Genomic DNA, 18908 nt, shown 5'->3' with positions numbered 1-18908 from the left:
TTTACCATAAGTGCAAAAAATTGTATTACACGTTAGCAACTGCAGTCAACAGTACACTACTGCAGCTTACTCCAATTACAAACCCAACATTCTGGTCTTCCTTTCAAGTGCCTAAAGTAGGAAGGGGTTAAATCCTTTGTCAGGTTGCATCAATGCAGAAAGTGAAGGGAAATGTTCCCAGGTAGACATTTTCATCTGAGATTTTTTTTGAGTTTACCAGTCACCAGAACTGGAAGTCAGGGGAAATCTTCCACCTTGAAGCAGTAAAACTTTGACAAATTCTAGACAACTGATAACTATAATGAAGCTAACACCAGGATAAGCAGGTTGATTATGTTTTTAATGTGGTTTTTGCTCATGGAGGCCAGGTAAAGCACATTTGAAACAGTCTGGCTTAAAGCGCATGTACCCTTTTAAGTAATCCTACACTGAGTGTAGTTTACCTAACTAATCCCCAGGCTTAGTAGCCGGCACCATAAGATGACGTCTCTGCATTAAGTGTGCTCTATAGTATCCCTAATCTGCTGCTAAAACTCCAGTAAAAAAAACCTGGCTTTTCTGCTTAGGGGGAACATGTGACAGTCCCTCTCTCACCTTCCATAACTCAGTGCCTCAGTCACCAGGCCCAATCATTGTCACATTGAAGTGCAAAAGAGTATGGTCAGCTCTTTGTAATTATTAGCCTTCAGAAAGTCAAAATATGCATAGTAATTTCAGTGGGGACTGAAAGCAGATTGGGGCTTTGGGGGAGTGTGCCAAAGCTGATCTGATCCTAGGCATGAGCATCACCTAAGTAAACCACTATTAAGCAAAAGCGTTGTCTAAAAAAATGAGTTTAGAATGGACAACCATTCAGACTGTGCTTACCTTATTACCTTGCAGAGAAACTTGTAAAATACAAATGCATATGCTTAATTTCTCTACAGGCTTGCCTTCATTTTAACAACAATGGCACTTGTGAACTGCTCTGTCCACCTCTAAATTGGTACAACACAGAGGCCTATGAAACTGTTGTAAGCAAAGATGGACGATACACCTTTGGAGCAAACTGCGTCATACGATGTCCTTGTAAGATGCACAACTTCCCTATTGTCCTAGATGTTATAGAAAACCTTATAACCTGTATTACATGCTGTGTTCTTCTCTGAAACCTAGATAACTACTTGGCCACGGAAGTCGGTTCCTGCACTCTTCTCTGCCCACAGGGTAATCAGGAAGTGATTGTAGGAGATGTACAGAAGTGTGAAAAGTGCACCAACCTGTGCAGCAAAGGTAATCAGAACCTTTACATTATTTCCATTGTATGTTCACAATGGAAAAATTAGAATTTCTTAATTCTGATTAACCCTTTTGATGCCAGAGCCATTTTAGCATTTTTTGCAAACGTTACAATGCACATTTTAGGCCTAAAAATTGATTAAAGCCCCCCAAATTATATATCTTCTCAAAGTAGAATAAAATTATGGCAGTTGCAATTGTTTGTTACACAATATTAGCGTAACAGTGGATCAAAATTTCTGTATAAAATGTATGCAAATTAATTTTAGTGCACACAAATACATTAAATGACCCAATTAGTTGGTAAAATATAAAAGATTAGGTTGTGCTGAGTAAATAGATACAAAACATGTTAAGTTTCAAAATTGCATGCGCCTGTAAATGGCAAAAACTTTGATACCCTAAATTGTCCATACGTGACGCTTAAAAGTAATTACTTTACAGGTCAGTAATTTAGAGTTAACCATGTATAATGGCTCCATAATTATTGCTCTCACTCTGCCGTGCGTGGTCATACCCAACATGTGTGGCACAAACTTTGTTTCCTTATGTGGATGCACCCGAAGCATGTGTTTCCATTCATGTGCATGTGGGGGCGGTGGGGCTTTAATGTTTTTTTAATTTTATTTTACTTTTATTTGTTTACGGGTTTTTTTTACAATTATCTTCATTGCTATCACAGAGGGGGCTGATAGCATACTGATGACAGGTCCTCTTTAACCCCCTGACGTTGTTCTTTTACTTGGCTGGACCCGTTCGATTTCTGGACTTCCGGGGGTGTGTAGGGGCTGTTAGCGCAAACTCACAGCAGCTGATTGGCTCAGCAAGTCCAGAAATCTCACAGGCTGCTGCACATGTGGATTCCAGAAATCTTACAACCGCATGTCTTGTCATATAATGTTAATAATTTGCATGACTGAATAAATGTCAGTCAAAGTACCGCATCGCTGAATACTTAAAAATTACCTGGACAGGAAGGGGGTTTTAACACCCCCAGTCATCAAGTGGTTAAGGACACATTAGTGGTCTATGAGAACCCTAATGTCACCTCTGGACCCTATTGAAGCTGATCAAGCACAGATCATGTGACAGCTCAGAACCCGGACGTGACAAAATCATTGTTTCTTCCGTGTTCATTCAACAGGGAAGATGTCAGCAAATGGTTGTCCCCTGGTCTCCCTCTCCTCTCTGCGATGACACCTGCCATGACTGTTCCGGGTGCCCAGGAAGGGCACCCAGATTGCCTGACCAGGGCCTCTTTTTTTTTTCCAAAGGCTGGTTTCCCCGTCCACCTTACCCAGAACATTGCTCTCCCATGTATATGTCCTGCTCCATGACAATCCAAGGAGATTTCCCTCCATTGCCATAGATGTGGTATCTATGTTTGTGGGTATCTCTTTGCTACAGCTTTTTTGGACAGACTGACACCCCTTTTTGTCATTCCTGAGGGCCCCCTTAGGGGATAACCTGCTTCTCCTTCCAGGTGGATTTGACAGATCATTGTTTAAGCTTATAGACCTCTCTTCCCAAAGCACATGCCACTATATCAGTCAATGTTTAATGGGCTTTTCAGCATCAGGCATACTGTATGTTTCTCAGATTTGCAAGGCTGCCACATGGTCTTCTGTTCACGTTTGTTACATTTTACCAGGTTCAGGCCTCCTCTGATACCAGCTTCTGTCCTACAGTTCTTTGGACAGCTATATTAGCTCTGTTATGTTACCCTGTTGTTCACTTGGATATTAGCGTGTGTTTGCTGTGTTACCCACCCCTTAGTTGGACTCCGTTTTCGGACATCCCTATGTACCTGAATTACATCCCGTGCCCCTCAATGTACGATTAAGAAAATAGATTTTTGACTTACCATAAAATCCCTTTCTTAGAGTACATGAAGGCTGTACTTATGACCCACTCCTACTGTTGTTTGCTACAAAACTGAGACATGATGGGAGTGGGAGGAGTTTTATTAGGCTGTCCTTACAGGTTTGTTTGGCAATGTCCAATGTGATGAAGGCAACAGCATAACCCTATGCACCTGAATTAAATGCTGTGTCCCTCAATGTAGTCCAAGAAAAGGAATTTACAAGATGTAAAAAAATTATATTTTCTTGCTGTGCAGTCTTTTTTGTTGAGTACTTAATATGACGTTTCCTCTTGACCCAGAATTAACAGAGATTTATGTTTTTTATCAGGGAAAAATTATACTACAAGTTGCTTACTTTCAGGTTATATAAAGCTGGGTTACTCATGCCCTAATGTAAACTTTAAAAAAATAATGATTAAATGTATACGGGTCTAGTGCTAGAAAAAAAACAAAATGTTCGCCTTCGATTGATAAACATTAACCATCTGGGTGCCTGTGGTCTACTGCATTTTTTTCGATACCTGCCACTACTCCTCTCACATAATAAAATATAGAAAGTGTTTATACAAAATTACCAAATATTTCCTTTAAAATAATTAAAAGAAAAAGTGGCTTGACATGACGTCAGGCCAAAGCAGTGTTTGTATGTTACCAAATGAGCTGGGAAATGGACATGATGTTCCCCAGCTTGTGATTACTCTGTTAGCAGGAGCTTGGTTGCTTATGACACTTACAAATTCCAATCTGGTTTTCTGAATGAAGGAAATTATTTTCTACAGAATAAAGTGAACACTGGCCAAATGCAATAAGGAGTTAGTAAAAAAACGAATTACCACTGACTTCTCTTGGGGGATTTCTCCAGCAGTGAGATCTCATAGCTAGTGTACCTTCTTCTGCCACTACAGCATGGACTCTCACCTTCTTTACTGCAGAAAGGGGTCTCAATTCTTCCACTGTATTCCCCAAAAATGAAATATAAAGCCAAGAGGTAGAGTGAGACCATCTCCTATTGGCTGGCCAGGAAGGAGGATCTAGGTAATCGGAAGCATGGGGAGTCTGCTTGAGTCTCCTAGAAAAATAAGAATCACTGAGCGTTTTTAAACCTTTGTCATATTCACAGAACTAAAATTTTAGATTTCAGTGGACTAATCTTTTGAGAGATTAATTAACTCTGTCTGCTCAGTTTGCTATGGTTTGGGAATGGACTTTCTGAAGACCACACGGGCTGTTAATTCCACCAACATCCAACATTTCCAAGGATGCACCAAAATCTTCGGCAACTTGGCGTTCCTTTCTGAATCCTTCAGAGCGTGAGTCTTTATTTTGAAATCTTGGAAAATGAATGTGATTCTTTTAGAATATTAAAATTAGAACATTCTTCTATATTTATCCAAAAATGGTGAAGATGAAAACGAGATACTCCAGTTGCTAAAGCATGTAATTGGGTATACTGAGGTGGTATGTAGAACCCACCCATAGAAGGCAGGGCAATAATAATACATTTTATTGTACATGATCAAGTTGTGATTAATCTCTGCTCTCTTGCCACTAATCCTCACTCTCAAATTTTAAGTTGTCAAATGCCAGGACTTCATTAAGCAGTAGAGACATTTAAAGGGTAAATTACATGGGGTGGGTTTAGTCTTCTGTGCCCACATAGTCATTCCTAAAATTATTTTTTTTTTAAATAAATTTAGGCTGTAGAAAGAATGCACCATCCTGAATTCGGCATCATTTAAAGCTGGCATCTGATTCTAAAACCTAAATACGGTCCTACAAATGACTCAAGGAAGACCCTGCTTGTGTGCAGATTTGGTGGTAGTTTTACTTTTTAGTGACTGGTGCAACTCATAAAATGATAAACATTCAGTTCTACTGAGAGCATCTGTTTACTAGAACATGAGTTTTAAAATTAAGGCAATGCATAGCAGTATTTCATATGATTTCTGTCCAGAAATAATGTACAATAAAATCACAATTTTTGTGCATAATTATTCTAACACAGCAATTTTCATACTAGTTGGTATGTTTTTCTTACATCGTTATGGATAGGGATGTTCAGATGCCAAGTACCGTACTCTGTACATGTACAGATACGTTTCCTGCTCCAAGACTAGACTACAGAAAAATTAAAAAGTCAAGAGGCAGCTGTCATTTTTAAGGAGCATTAGCCCGCAATATACTGAGCTTTGGGTCACGGGAGGACGTTAGTATATGTCCTCCCGTGACCCTAAAGAGATCTATGGGGGAAAAAAATTACTCCATAGTTCTCTTTTAAGGTACCATGAGACAACTTTTTCACTAGCAGTCCCTTTAAAGCTCCCTGTTCCCACATAAACTACCTATGCCAAGCAGAGCTAGTTTACTGTAAGGTAGCCCAAGTGGCCGCCTGAGGGCACCAGCAGGAGGGGGCGGAGAAATCCTGGCACAGGCTCTGCAAACAAACATAAATGTAGTGTGTGGACGAGTCTCTGCTGCAATTATCTCAGCTCCGCCCCCGCCCCCTGTGCTGACTTCGGAGCAGCTCATCCCACATTGTGGCAGTAGCTGTCACCCCTGCTATGTGCCTTCTCTGGAGCCTCACACAACCTCCTCCTGCCCACTATCTGCACTATAGGAGGAGCCGTTCTCACCTCTCTCCCCACACTGCCTCCTCGTCCCGAGCTGCAGCTACTAGTGTGTGTTTCTGTGTTTGTGTGTCTGTCTCTGTGAGCTTGTAAACCTCTTCAAGTCATATGTTTCTGTGTACTCTGCAATGTGTGAAGTGTTATATAGAATTGATAGATATACTGGGGGGGAATTTATCAAAACTGGAGCAAACAGAATCTGGAGCAGTTGTCCATGGCAACCAATCAGCATCTCTCTTCAGTTTGCTCAGGTAAGATTTGAAAATGAGAGAGAGAAGCTGAGATATTTCCATGCACTGCTGCTCCAAATTCTGACTGCTCCAGTTTTGATAAATTCCCCTTGCACTGTATTCTAGTTTCCATATTTCCAATGGGCACATATTCTCTAGTTAATGTTATTACTCACCCCCTTAAAAAAAAAAAAAAGGAGCCAATATGATAATTTGGGCATCATGATGCCACAGGATGTTCCAAACCCATTAAACCAGGTTCCAAGAAAATATGTTCTCAGCGTACACACCATCCAGTGTGTTCATCTGACAGTCCGATGGCATGAACACAATAAACCACTTCTTCCACGTTCTGTGGTGGGAGGGGTTGTGGATGTGCCGTTCATTTTCAGTGGCACCACAGGCACACCTCCCGCCCGCAGTGCGATTGCCTGCACTGGAACGCATGTTACCGCAATGCCCTGTATTCCAGGTAGGTATGATTGCATGCATTATTTTTTGCAATCGCACCACACTGGAATGCATGGTACTACGCGTCGCAGTGCAGGCGATCACACTGCGGGCAGAAGGCATGCTTGCAGTGTAATTGAAATGAATGACACCACCACGCCCCCTCCCACCCTAGAACGCCGGGAGGGTAAGATTAAGCGGTTCGGTGTGTTCATGCCATACCCAGATAGCAAGGATAACTTGCTACAAACTTGCGGCAGGGTGAAATTGTAATTTTTGTTAACTTGCTGCACATATTCCTGGCAAGTTGTAGACTTGCAGAACACTTGCAGCACAAGATCTAGTTGACACTTTTTGAATTTGTAGCAAATTTGCTTGGCAAGTTTACAGCAAGAGTCCTGCAGGTCTTAGCAAGAGCTATGCAAGCTCGCTGGTCTCGAGACTTGCAGTAATTGTGCAACAAAATTGTGAAGCTTGGCAAGTCTGCAATAGTTTAGCAAGTCATTTTCAAACTTGCAGCTCAATTGCTTGATATCTGGGTAGGACTGTGAGAAGAACGCACTGGATGGTGTGAATGGGCCCTCATTGAGGTGCCACAGCTTCTTCTGCAGATGGGAAGGTGAGTTGGGCTGCCCAGGGATGTTGCTGAGAGGGCCCAGGGGAAGCTCCTGCCAAGGGTAAATGCAGCCATATCCTGTGCGTGAGGGAAGGCAGCCAAGTATCCTCCTATAATAACTCCCATTGGAAATGCACACAGGACCGCTCATGTACCAACCGGGTGGTAGGGGGTAGAGCTCCGCATACTGCATGGGGCCGGCACCCACGTGTACCAGGCAATACCGCACTTTTCATTATCATCCACTGACACTCAGCAGCAGCTCTGCTAATCCTCTAAAGGAGATTCAGAGGGGAATGTGTACTTCAGCTGACTTTATTTAATTCATACATACAAAGGCAGGGGAAACATATAACCACTTTGTACCCCCTAATTAATTTTTATACCATGTACCCCTATTATACTATGTAACCATATTATACCCCATTATACCCTTCAAGGCCATCTTTAAAGCAGGGCAAAAGGCTGCAAAAGATACACACATGGTCGGCTCTAGTGGGCTAAGGCTGGCCCAGTGAACGTCATCTGCTGTCTATTGAGTGATCGGGGCTGCCGGGTCTGTCCGCAGAGGAGATGATAGGCCCCTTTGATTGCCTTTAGGGGGCCCTCCCTACCTATTGCCTGTGGTAAAGTTAGGTACCTCGGCTTATATTCGGGACGGCTTATACTCGAGTATATACGGTACCCATATCTGCCTTTCTATGCTCTGATCAGTTCGAGAATCCCATTTATTGGGAGGGCTAGTGCTAACCCTCCCATTGCTATCCAGCTGCCTCTTGTGCCCATCCAGTGCATTCACTATTACTGTCCGGGAGCACTTAGTGTCACCAGCTGGCTCTGCTACACTCAGTGTGACACTTTCCGCATCTTCTGCACCACATAACGTTTTTTTATTATTATTGCTCGTAGTTCAAAAAGATCACCACCACCATCAACGTGACCTCTTCTGATTCCTCCCCTCGATGTTACTCTGCCTGCTGCAACTCTACGGACAGAATCAAAAGGCAGAAACTTGAATGGCGGACACACGCACACATGACATGTATGACTGTGTGGAGCGCGAGTCCTGAAAAAGTAGATCAGACAAAGCTGTTTTTAGTCTTGCTGCAATCAGGGCCAGCACTAGTGCCACGCTGCATAATCAGCCACCTGAGTGCACTGAGGTGGGCGGGGGTGTGTGTGTGTGTAAAAATGCACATTTGCCTGTGTAGGCAAAAATCTTTGCACCGGCCCTGATGCCAAGTATGACTTTTCAAACGTCAGAGTATAATCCTATTTCACCTTTATCCTTTCTACTCCCATGTGGCAATGACCTGCAGGCTCGGGCACTAAGCATGGCTTTCTGGGATGAAACCATGCCTATGCTCCCATGCTATGTACCAGGAAATTTATATTAAAGGGCTTTGTAAAAGGTATGACATGATACCTTATTGTGCCTCTTCTCCTCAAAAAAGTGTTTAGAAATGTTTTCTATTCTAGGTTTATAGCATTGTTCTTTTTAAACAATTTTGCAGAGATCCAACACAGAACATAACACCACTTACTCCGGAGGATTTGGAAGTATTCCAGACTCTTGAGGAAATCACAGGTACCTAATATGGATACATAGACATACATTATATTTCTTTATCCTCACAGAAGGGACACGTGAATGTAGCCATTTTTAGACATTTGGATAATACAGCCACTTACAGAAGGTTGGAACACTGGCAAATAAAAACTTTAAGCCAGCCCATGTATAACCCTGCCTTAACCAATGATGCTTCAATGTTTTGCCAGAGTCTTAGGAGGTTGGATACCTTTTCATAAGCCCTGCTGAAAAGATTTAGAAATGTTTTTCTTCTGTGACCTCAATCAAAACACTGCTTTAGATAGTCTCAGCTATTGGTATCAGTCTTCACAAATGGCTTTGGAGGCTGGACCAGAAGATTACAGGGCTAGCCTGAAATGTAACCTTTGGGAACTGGACTGGGCTCTGCATTGTCCTTTGTGACCTTAAGGACAATGCAGAGCCCTTAAGGTGTTAATGCAGAGACCTTAAAGTGGACCTTTACCCCCTTTCACTTAAAATCACATCAGCATGCAGCTCTGCGTGCTGATTTAAAATCATCTTACATTCACTAGTTAAACATATTTTAAATTTACTTACAAATAGAGTTTATCACTTCCCGGTCCAGTTTTGGCACAAATTATGTCATGTGCCCAAGCATTTCATCCTGGGAAGGTTATATCAGCAGAGCATTGCTCGGAAATCTCATCTGTAATCTCAGGAGATCTCAGGGAAAGGCATTTTCCTCCCCTGTGATTATGTGCATGGTCACATGTCCTAGTCACATGTGCCAGAGTTCCAGGAAGAAAAGGAAGATCTAGTAATCTGCCCTTAGCAAAAATGGACACTGTCCGAAGACTGGGAAAGAAAAGAGAAACAAGCAAAGAATAGAAAACCTGCAATTATCTAGAAGTATGTGTTTGTAGATTGCCATTATTAAACATTTCTAAAGGTGTGTTTGTTATTTTAAAGATATGAGTAAAATTCCTCTTTAACTGTGTTAGTTAGCCGCAGAGGGCTGTCCAGGCCCAGAGTCATGGCTCAGCCTCTGGTGTGACCTAGTCTCTGAGGCTCTAAATGCCATACACAGCAAAATTTAATTCTGACCCTACAGAACCTCCACCTCTAAGTGTGCCTGAGGCCCCATTTAGTACCTCTGATTCCAATTCAGAGTCCTCACAGTCTATTCCTGAAGACCATATGACCATATGATTTTTTTTAATTCCTTTTTTTTTACTATTACAACTTTTTTAATTTTCATGTATTTTGTTTGGCATCTTTTTCAGTGTCATATTATCAAAAAATTGCAACCTCGAATAAAAGATGCCCTTTATTTCCTTTGCCATGCATTGTACCAAAAGTGTAATTTGGGTGTCATAAATGGGATACATTATAAAATTGTGTACCTTTTATCGACAGTAAAACTACCTATCTAAAAACTTACACTGGTTAAAAAAGAAAATATGCTTTTGTTACATGTTTTTGTCTGTAGATTGCATAGAAAATAAATACACAAAGACAATATTGCCGAATTTGTCCCCAAACATTATGTATGTATTAAGTTATCACTAAATCAGTGGAATTGGAAAAATCTCTGTTCCATATAAGGCATATACGTGAGAGGAGCTGCACTGGCTAAAGCCCAACTCAAACTAAAACTTTTTATTCATGGGAAACTTTTCCCATAAACAAAAAGGTTAGCAAATCTTTTTATCCGAGGCAGAGCCAAAAATATGTATTTAGTGGTGAAGGGCTGTCCAGGTGATGATCATTTCTTATACAGGAGTCACAGGGACTGAAGTGAGGAAACATGTCCCGGGTGATGTGCCACAGCTGTATTTCAGTTATTATAGAAGCCACATGTGTGAACTCTTTCTCTCTCTCTCTCTCTCTCTCTCTCTCTCTCTCTCTCTCTCTCTCTCTTTATTAGGATATATATACATTGACTCATGGCCTGAAGAGATGTCTAATCTCAGTGTATTTGAGAATTTGCGTGTAATCCGTGGACGGCTCCTTCATAAGTGAGTACACATTCCTGTAATTCTGAGAAGTCCTGTCATTTAATATAGAGACTTCAGCCAGGTAATGTTGCTTAGACCCATTAAAATAAATAAAAGGTAAAGCTATTATAGTTATTATCTTTTCATATAGTTGCTAATACAGAAAATGTTACCAGAGATAAATATTGAGGCTGCCTTTGCTGACTTTTTATTCAGCAAATTTGGTATTAGTATATGGAGTATCTGTTTTTTTATTTGTAGTGGGGCATATTCCCTGGTTGTCCGAAATCTTTCCATCTCATCTCTTGGCTTGCGGTCTTTGAAGGAGGTCAGCAGTGGATTGGTGCTCTTAGAGGCAAACGCTAATCTTTGCTATCTGGACAGTGTGCAATGGACAAAAATATTCAAGAATCCTAGACAGGGTATACTGAAGACAACTAATAAACCACAGAATGAGTGTGGTAAGTTAACACTGTATAAAGTAGTAGTTCTCTTTAGACATTGTGGTCCTTTATTGGATTTGCCAAACCAACTTTTTCTGTATTTTATAGAAAAAGAGGGGCACGTGTGCTTCCAGCTGTGTGCTAATGCCGAGTGCTGGGGCTTTGGACCATCTCAGTGTGTCCAGTGTAGTGGCCTGCTTCGTGGGAAGAACTGTGTGGAATCCTGCAATGTTGAGGAGGGGTGAGTGTTTTGTACTGTGCTCAATGCAAATGCTAAGAGTGCACTTTAGAACTATGGTATAGTTGTTGTCAAGGCGAAAGTACAGTGGTATTTTGAGTTATTATTGCAAAATGTACCTTAAATTAAACTATTGTTCCAATAAGGTACAATAATTAATACACATGTCAATGTTTTAGCTGAAAACAAAACAAAAAAATCTAAAAACCCCACTAAGCAATAACATTTGCATTTCTTGCCCATTAAGGGAAGATTTTAACCTTTGGGATATACTGCAGCTTATAGGCGGATTGAACACTGGTTAAAAAAAAAAATTGTAGACCAGCCCAACATAACTCCTCCCTCTATCAGCATGCCTCATTTTTTGCTAAGATGCTAGAAGAATGGATGTGTCTTCTTCAGCTCTGCTGTGTAAAAAATGAATTTATTCATTTTTTGCTAGCACCTTGATTCTCTACATTGCTACTGCAGCTTTGTCTCTTCGAAATCAGCTCCCCAGGGCAGTGGTCCTTAGCCTTGATTTTGGAGCACCGGGTCTGTTGAATCAGTTTTTATTAGTATTTTTTAACAGTTCCTTAACAATCAGTATCAAAACTCAAGAAGGGTATGTAAGCTGCAGAGAATTTTGCAGGTGCAGGGCCTGCCTTGACCTTTCCCTGAAGAATCAGTTAGTGTATAGGCCAGTAGGGCCAAGCTGACGGTGCTGAAGTCTGCAGCCTGGAATCATGCTATCCTCTGCTCTTAGACTCTGTTCTGTCCTCAGAGTCCTCTTTAACTTCATTGGGCCCTCTTGGCAAAGGTTTGCACCATGATTAGGCAAAACTTTATGACCCAAACAACTTCTTTGTGCCTTCTCCAGCAGATTCTTTATCTGATTTACCCACAGCCATATCAGTTTCCCAGGCATTAAACACAGATGCTCTTCTTCTGATTAACTCTTAGGCCTGGTTCACACCTGGGCGTAAGAAGTACAGGAGCTTCTTTGGGGCGTATTTGCCGCACGTATCCATTGGGATACAGCCAGGTAGCCCTCGGAAACGCGCGTTTGTCGTGCGTTTTTTTACCGTGAATCGCGGTAAAACGCGCGTCAACGCGCATTTTCGATACGCCTAGGTATGAACCCAGCCTAATTGTTAACTGATGAGCTTAACCCTGAGGAGTCGCTGTCTACCCAGTTAAAGGAGACAATTTTGCCTCTTTTTGATGCAATGCACACCACTTTGAAACTAAAGGATCAGCCTGTTGCTTCTACCAGTGCTGTTTCCAGTCTTGGGGTGTTTAAAACTCCTGAGGCTGCAAAGACACCCCCCTCTTTTCCAACTATCTCTCTGTGGAAATTGGAAACACCCTAATAAGCTTTATTACCCTTGTATCCATTTGGTGAGGACTTTGTGCAGCAGTGGTCTGTTCCCGCTGTGGATCCAGTAGTGGCCCACTTTAACAGGGTGCTTACTGTTCCTGTACACCCAACTGATAAGTAATTGAAAAACCCTTTCTAGAGCTCCATTGTCGCTGGCAGGTTATACCTTCATCTGATCCTACCTGTGATCTTACTTCATTAAACCATGTCTGGAGGATCAACCGCTGCCCAGGTTGATCCTTCACTGATAGATGCGGGAAGCATATGGCTGTAGTGTTAAATTTCAGCTGTGACAGTTTGATTAAAAAACTCCTAGTCTCCTCTCTCGCATGTGTCTCATGTCACTACATATGTGTAGGTTACTTTAGTTAAAGTGCTGGTCTGCAGAACCCATGTGTAAAAAACATGTGAAACGCATCCACTAATAAGCTTTCTTTTGCATGAAGACATGCCACCATTTTCCAAAGTGGGGGGACGTTTGTTAACGTTTGTGGACACTTGGATAACATGTATCTAACAGGTCTATTCACAAAAGGGTGAAGAGTTTTGAGAAGGCAGGAGAAGTGAACAATCAAGGCCAAGTCTGTAAAAAATAAGTCAAGGCAACTGGACTTGCTGTATAAAAAAATACAGCAAGTCCAGTTGCCTTTGTGACGGACTGAACCGTCACTGGGGCTGCTGGAGGAGCCTGAGGGCTAGCCTCCTTCCTACTGACTACGGACCTAGAGCTGCAGAGATTTATTACCCCAGAGAACTTTGTTTGCTGTGTGTTTTTATTTTTTTTTGCTGTTTAATATTTTATCTAGAGAGAGAGCTTTTCACTATTTGACTTGATTTGAACCATCCGCACTTCCATCTTGTTTGGATACCATCTCTGCTAAACATAATTTTGTGAAGGCAGCAGGCTGCCTGGAGTGGCCATTGTTTGGGATGATGTGATCAAGCTTTCATCTAATTAAGGACATTCATTAGGTTCAAAGAGTGTCTGTGCTTAAGTAATTCCAATGCAGCACCCGGCTGTCTAGGTCTAGGCGAGGGGATTGGTCAATGTAACACACTGAACTCTTATCTGATTCTGTGAGGTATAAACTCTGTGTGCTTTCTTCAATAAACTAGTTCATGTTTCCACTCCAAAGTCAGTATTGTCTGATTCTTGGGTAAGCCCATGCTATATTCACTTGCTTCTGGTTCCCACACCCAGGGAACAGCCTTAAGACGGAGATATCCAGTCGGGGGATCAGGGAGTCCGTCACAGCCTGACTTATTTTTTACAGATAGACCATGACCTGGATGAATGAGAACCTTCACAGACAATCTAGGAAAAAATAATTGATTTGGAAAAATTCTGCAATTCAGCTCACTTTCCAGTTCAGCTATGTCATCCTAGATTGTTCACTTCTCCTGCCTCCTCAAAACTCTTCACCCTTTTGTGAATAACATGCATGAGGTGGTATCCCAGGGCTAAAAATAGTAGTGCTGTGTAAATTGTTGGCACTATATAAATACCTGTAACAAATAAATAAATAATGTCTAGTGGGGCCTTTCCCTGAGCACGCTCTCTTGAAGAGCGTCCCCACGGTGGTGATGTGCATTAATCATCAGGGAGGAAAAACAAGAGAGGTAGATCAGATCCTGTCCTGGGCAGAACTACATGTTCCAGCTTTGTCAGCCATGTACATTCCATGTGTGGACAATTGCCAGGCAGACTTCCTCAGCTCATAGTGTCTGGACCCAGGGGAGTATTTCCTATACCTGGAAGTGTTCTAGGACCTGTATTGCAGGTGTAGGAAGCCAAATGTAAACCCCATGGCCTCAAGGTTCAACAACAAATTGAACAGGTGTTCAGAAAGATGATGACTGTAAGTGTTTGGACAAACATTTTAAGGAAAGGCTTTGCTGGACAATGTGTATTTGTTTGATCTGGATCTAGATTTATTGAAACAAGTTTTAGAGTTTAATACTACTTTAAACATGGCCCTATACAGCACCTCCTGTCCTGAAGGGCACACTTTAACAGGAAGAGTAGAGAGTTTTGGGAGATTTGTTTTAAATGAGATAATCCCCACCTCACCAAGAGAGGAATATCACACGAGATACCTTTTAAAATAATATATCCTATGACGTGTTTATAGGGTCCTGACAAGACCTGAATTGATGTTCAATAATATATACTTTTTCTTTGTACCGTTACGAAAACTCAATAAAAACCTATTGAAATTAAAATAATATATCTACCCTTGGGATCCACGTAGGACCAGAAAGGGTAAATGTTTGTAAATGAGTACTGGCTATATTGATAACATGGATTGTGAAGATGCTTGGAAGCTAGTAGCATATGTTTGGTATTAAAGGTGGCACTGCTTAAGGCTAGGTTCACACCCAGGCGATAGTGTTTTTGCACGTTTCTACATGCATTTTTGATGCACATTTTACATGTTTTTTTGCATGTTTTTATGCACATAAATCAGATTGCGCGTTTTTTTGAGCAGATTGTAGCTCATTGATGTTAATGAGCAAACGCGCATAAAATGTGTGCAAAAACACAGCAAACACGCGTTTTCAAGCATTTCCTATTAACTCTATGGGGCCAAAACGAACTGTAATCTGCCAAAAAAAAAAAAGCCCGTACTTTTTCCAGCAACAGGCGTTTTGCTTACTGCCACAAATTGTTAAGATGTGAACAGGGCCATAGAAATGCATGGGATTTTTTGGGGGTGCATATTTTTGAGATGTTTTATAGGACAGAAAAAGCAATACAAAACGCTCAATGTGAACCACACCTAAGAATTAGGAAACAACTGTGAGTAATCTAGAACACCAAAGAAAAGTGACAAAAGAGATACGCCCTCCATATTGTACACTGTACATGGCTGGGGCGGTGGAGTGTTGGGGGGGGGGGCGGATGATTAGAATCGGGAGGAACAAAGTAGAAAAAAGGGAACAAATAAAGAAATGTAGCAAAGAAATGGGGATATAGATATTATTGTGCAGACAGAGAAATCGGACAACTGGGTCCATTAAAGCAGAACAAATCTTTTAGAAATAAAAATAAATAAATCACAGGCATACAAAAAAAACAATACTCACCTCCTCACTGCACACACTCCACTCCATACTTCACCAAGTATTGGAGCTATTCTCTCAAGCCATATTAAAATGTTGTGTTTTGATCAACATTTGTACAGGAATTTTGGGACATATGAAAACAATTATGCTTGCCCTGTAGTACCGTAGATTATAAGAGGATGAGATTTAAATCATGAAGGGACTGAAATTAACCTTTAAAACAAAAAACACTTCACGGAAAAAAAAAATGTCAATGGAAGCCTCTTTGGAGGAGCTCTGTAATAAATATTAAGTATTTTTTTCAGGGAGCCAAGGGAAGTTGTTGATGTAGTCCAGTGCATACCATGTCATCCAGAGTGCATGCCGCAGAATGGATCTCAGACATGCTTTGGTCCGGTCAGTGCACAGTGTTCTGTATATACTAAAGATTTTCTGTATTGCATTTTTGGAAATGTTCTCATCCAATTGTGTATTTCTTCCAGAATGCAGAACAGTGTGTGGCCTGTGCTCACTACAGAGATGGCACCACATGTGTGAATTCTTGTCCAAGTGGAAAGAAGATGGACTCCTTTGTGCCCATTTGGAAATATGCAGACAAGGATGGAGAGTGTCAGCTGTGCCCTGTTAACTGCTCCCATTCGTAAGTGTCACAGATTTCTGCTGCTTTATACACATGACAGGAAAGCAGTGATTATAAATAATTTCACTGATAAAATAATTTTTTTTTATCTGGAAATTTTGTCCCAGAAAACTGATTGTCACACTAACATTGTTTTTTAGGGATAATTGGTTCCTACAGCACTTCATTCTGATTAATGATTTGTACTGTATGTTCTATACCTGCACTCTTTACAATGTGTTGCATACATAATACTCCCCATGTCTTTACTGTATACACTTTGCTGTTCGTTTTATACTTCACAGTGCTCCACTTGGTACACTGTGCTGTACATCATTTTGTTCACACCACTCTACTCTGTACATGACTGTATATAATATACTTCACTCTACTCTATTCTGTGCTGTACATGCTATACTCCCCATTTACGTAGTCTATGTACTGTGCTTTATAATATTTATTTCACATCGCTCCACTCTATACACTGTGCTGTTCATTGTATTATATTTCTTCAATGTGTACACTATGCTGTACAATATATACGCCACGCTGCTCAATTCTGTATACTGTTTTTTACCTTATATACTCCAAACATTTCCATACTGTAGGCTATGCTAGACAATCTGCTTCAATTTGTGCACTGTGTTGTTGTGCGCTCTGTACAATATGCTGCACAATCTATGCTTTACACTCTGCACCTCTTCTACTATACTGTATATATATCATATGTACTCTACTACTGCCTGCTGTCCCTCTTCAGTATAACCAGATAGCAGATTGCATTCATTGTCAAAGACATTTCTGTGCCCATAGCGAACCTATTAAGGGAGATAAATATGGGAGCTGTTGTTCACTTGCTCATAAAATTTGCAAGTCATCTTAATCTTGCATTCACTACATAATGAAGATGCATAAGATAATATTGAGTTTCTTACACAAATGGATTTACTTATTACTAGATATTCTTGATATTTTCGATGCGTAAAGTTCTCAGTGGAGTCCTCCAGTGGAACTCCAGCTTATTTTTTGGGGGATAGAATGGGGAAGAGCCACTGTCAGGTTTTCATTGTTTTCTATATCCCCTTGGAAATATTGCAATAACTTCATGAGGAAGGATTCCTATAAGCTTACTTTGCTTATTTTTGTCACCCAGGTGTGATAAACAAGATGAGAGAGGATGCCCTATCATTGTGAACAACAGGTGAGTGGTATCATTGTGGTATTGGAAACATGTGGTTTGTTACAGAGGTCTGCAGTTTTGTCACTCACCCATCTCTTTCTTCCTTCCTCAGTCATATTTACATGATAGTGGCAGTGGTCGGCAGCATATTCCTCCTCATGACAGGTGCAGTTGTTGTTGTACTGTTTGTCAAGCGCAGAAAGCATCTGAAAAAGAAGCACACCATGCGGCGCTTTGTTGATAACGAGGTAAACGGCATTATAGCAATCAACACCTTTTATTTATTTTTTGGGCATGTCCTATTCACATCCCTTTTTAAATCTTTCATGAGCACCTCCATGCTGGGTATAGCTTATAAACAAGGCTTACCGTTTACTGGTTACGCTACATCTCCATCCTAAACTATTGAGTGTAAGCTATTGGCAATATGTAATATTTCTTCAAAGAAATACTGAACTTACCTTATCCAATCAGCTGATGAGTTTGGCAGTCTGATAACATCTTGGCCCTGCTTGTTCAATTCAGTTGATGCCAGTTTATGTGGTTTAGGCATCTTGTACTGATTTGATCCCCAATCTTAGCTAATATACTCTAGGAAAACCAAAAGAAGCTTGAACAGGTATGCTTTCCCAATCAACATCCTAGTGAAAGTGTTTTGTATTATAAGTGAGGACATATGATCTATCTAAAGTAGAGTTTAACTTTTTTAAACGAATTCCTGACATGGCTTTCACATTTTTACAGAGTTGCTCTCTTTTTTTTTTTTTTTATTACAGTAACCAAAGAGATTTGTAGATTAACCACTAGAGTGAGTTCTCAGTAACTCAGTGCAACCACTTTATGTCTTGCATTTAACAACTGTTAAGACAACACAGACAGCTACTAGAGTGTGCTCTGTATCTGTCTCAGCCCCATTTAATCTCCCTGCCTAACGACTACTGAAATAGGATGTCAACAATTTAAGCAATGCATGGTTCTCAGTGAGTCTTCTGACTTAAAGGGGTTGATTTACTAACCTTATAAACACGCCACGAACAAGTATACACCTCTGTAGTGTGTTCCCTCCCAGCATGATCTATTGGTGGAATCTAGACACCTTTGTAGTGTGTACACACCCAGCAGGTGTGTTGTGCAAAGCCCTGCATGAATTGTAAGGTGATGTTGTGTAAATTAGCTCTACATTGTGTTGCTTGCCTTGATGAATGCAGGAATGTAAATGCATGAGCTAACCATTTTTGTCTAAACTGTGAAGCAGCATTATATATGCATCATGTGCATGATTTTTCCATATATGGTATTAGTGGAAATATGCTTTTAGAGACTTGTTGGTTGATAAATACGCTTTGCTGTGTAAAAATCACACGCACCTAGTGCGTGCGTGTGTTTAG

General features: G+C 40.9%; 1 protein-coding gene across 1 annotated transcript in view; it reads left to right on the top strand.

Annotated features, from left to right (window-relative positions):
- ERBB2 (erb-b2 receptor tyrosine kinase 2) overlaps positions 1–18908 on the top strand; it is a 138358-nt gene that overhangs the window by 98596 nt on the left and 20854 nt on the right. Inside the window, exons 7-17 of the mRNA XM_018563598.1 lie at positions 927–1068; positions 1156–1272; positions 4326–4452; positions 8580–8653; positions 10545–10635; positions 10876–11075; positions 11166–11298; positions 16027–16117; positions 16204–16361; positions 17494–17541; positions 17633–17768. Coding sequence (XP_018419100.1) covers positions 927–1068; positions 1156–1272; positions 4326–4452; positions 8580–8653; positions 10545–10635; positions 10876–11075; positions 11166–11298; positions 16027–16117; positions 16204–16361; positions 17494–17541; positions 17633–17768 — 1317 coding nt within the window. The remainder of the gene's footprint in view (positions 1–926; positions 1069–1155; positions 1273–4325; positions 4453–8579; positions 8654–10544; positions 10636–10875; positions 11076–11165; positions 11299–16026; positions 16118–16203; positions 16362–17493; positions 17542–17632; positions 17769–18908) is intronic.

This window comes from Nanorana parkeri, unplaced genomic scaffold, assembly GCF_000935625.1.
Source record: "Nanorana parkeri isolate BGI_ZX_2015 unplaced genomic scaffold, ASM93562v1 scaffold679, whole genome shotgun sequence".
NCBI classification, from domain to species: Eukaryota; Metazoa; Chordata; class Amphibia; order Anura; family Dicroglossidae; genus Nanorana; species Nanorana parkeri.
The sequence above is the reverse complement of the archived record's forward strand: the minus strand, read 5'-3'. Positions and strand labels throughout refer to the sequence as shown.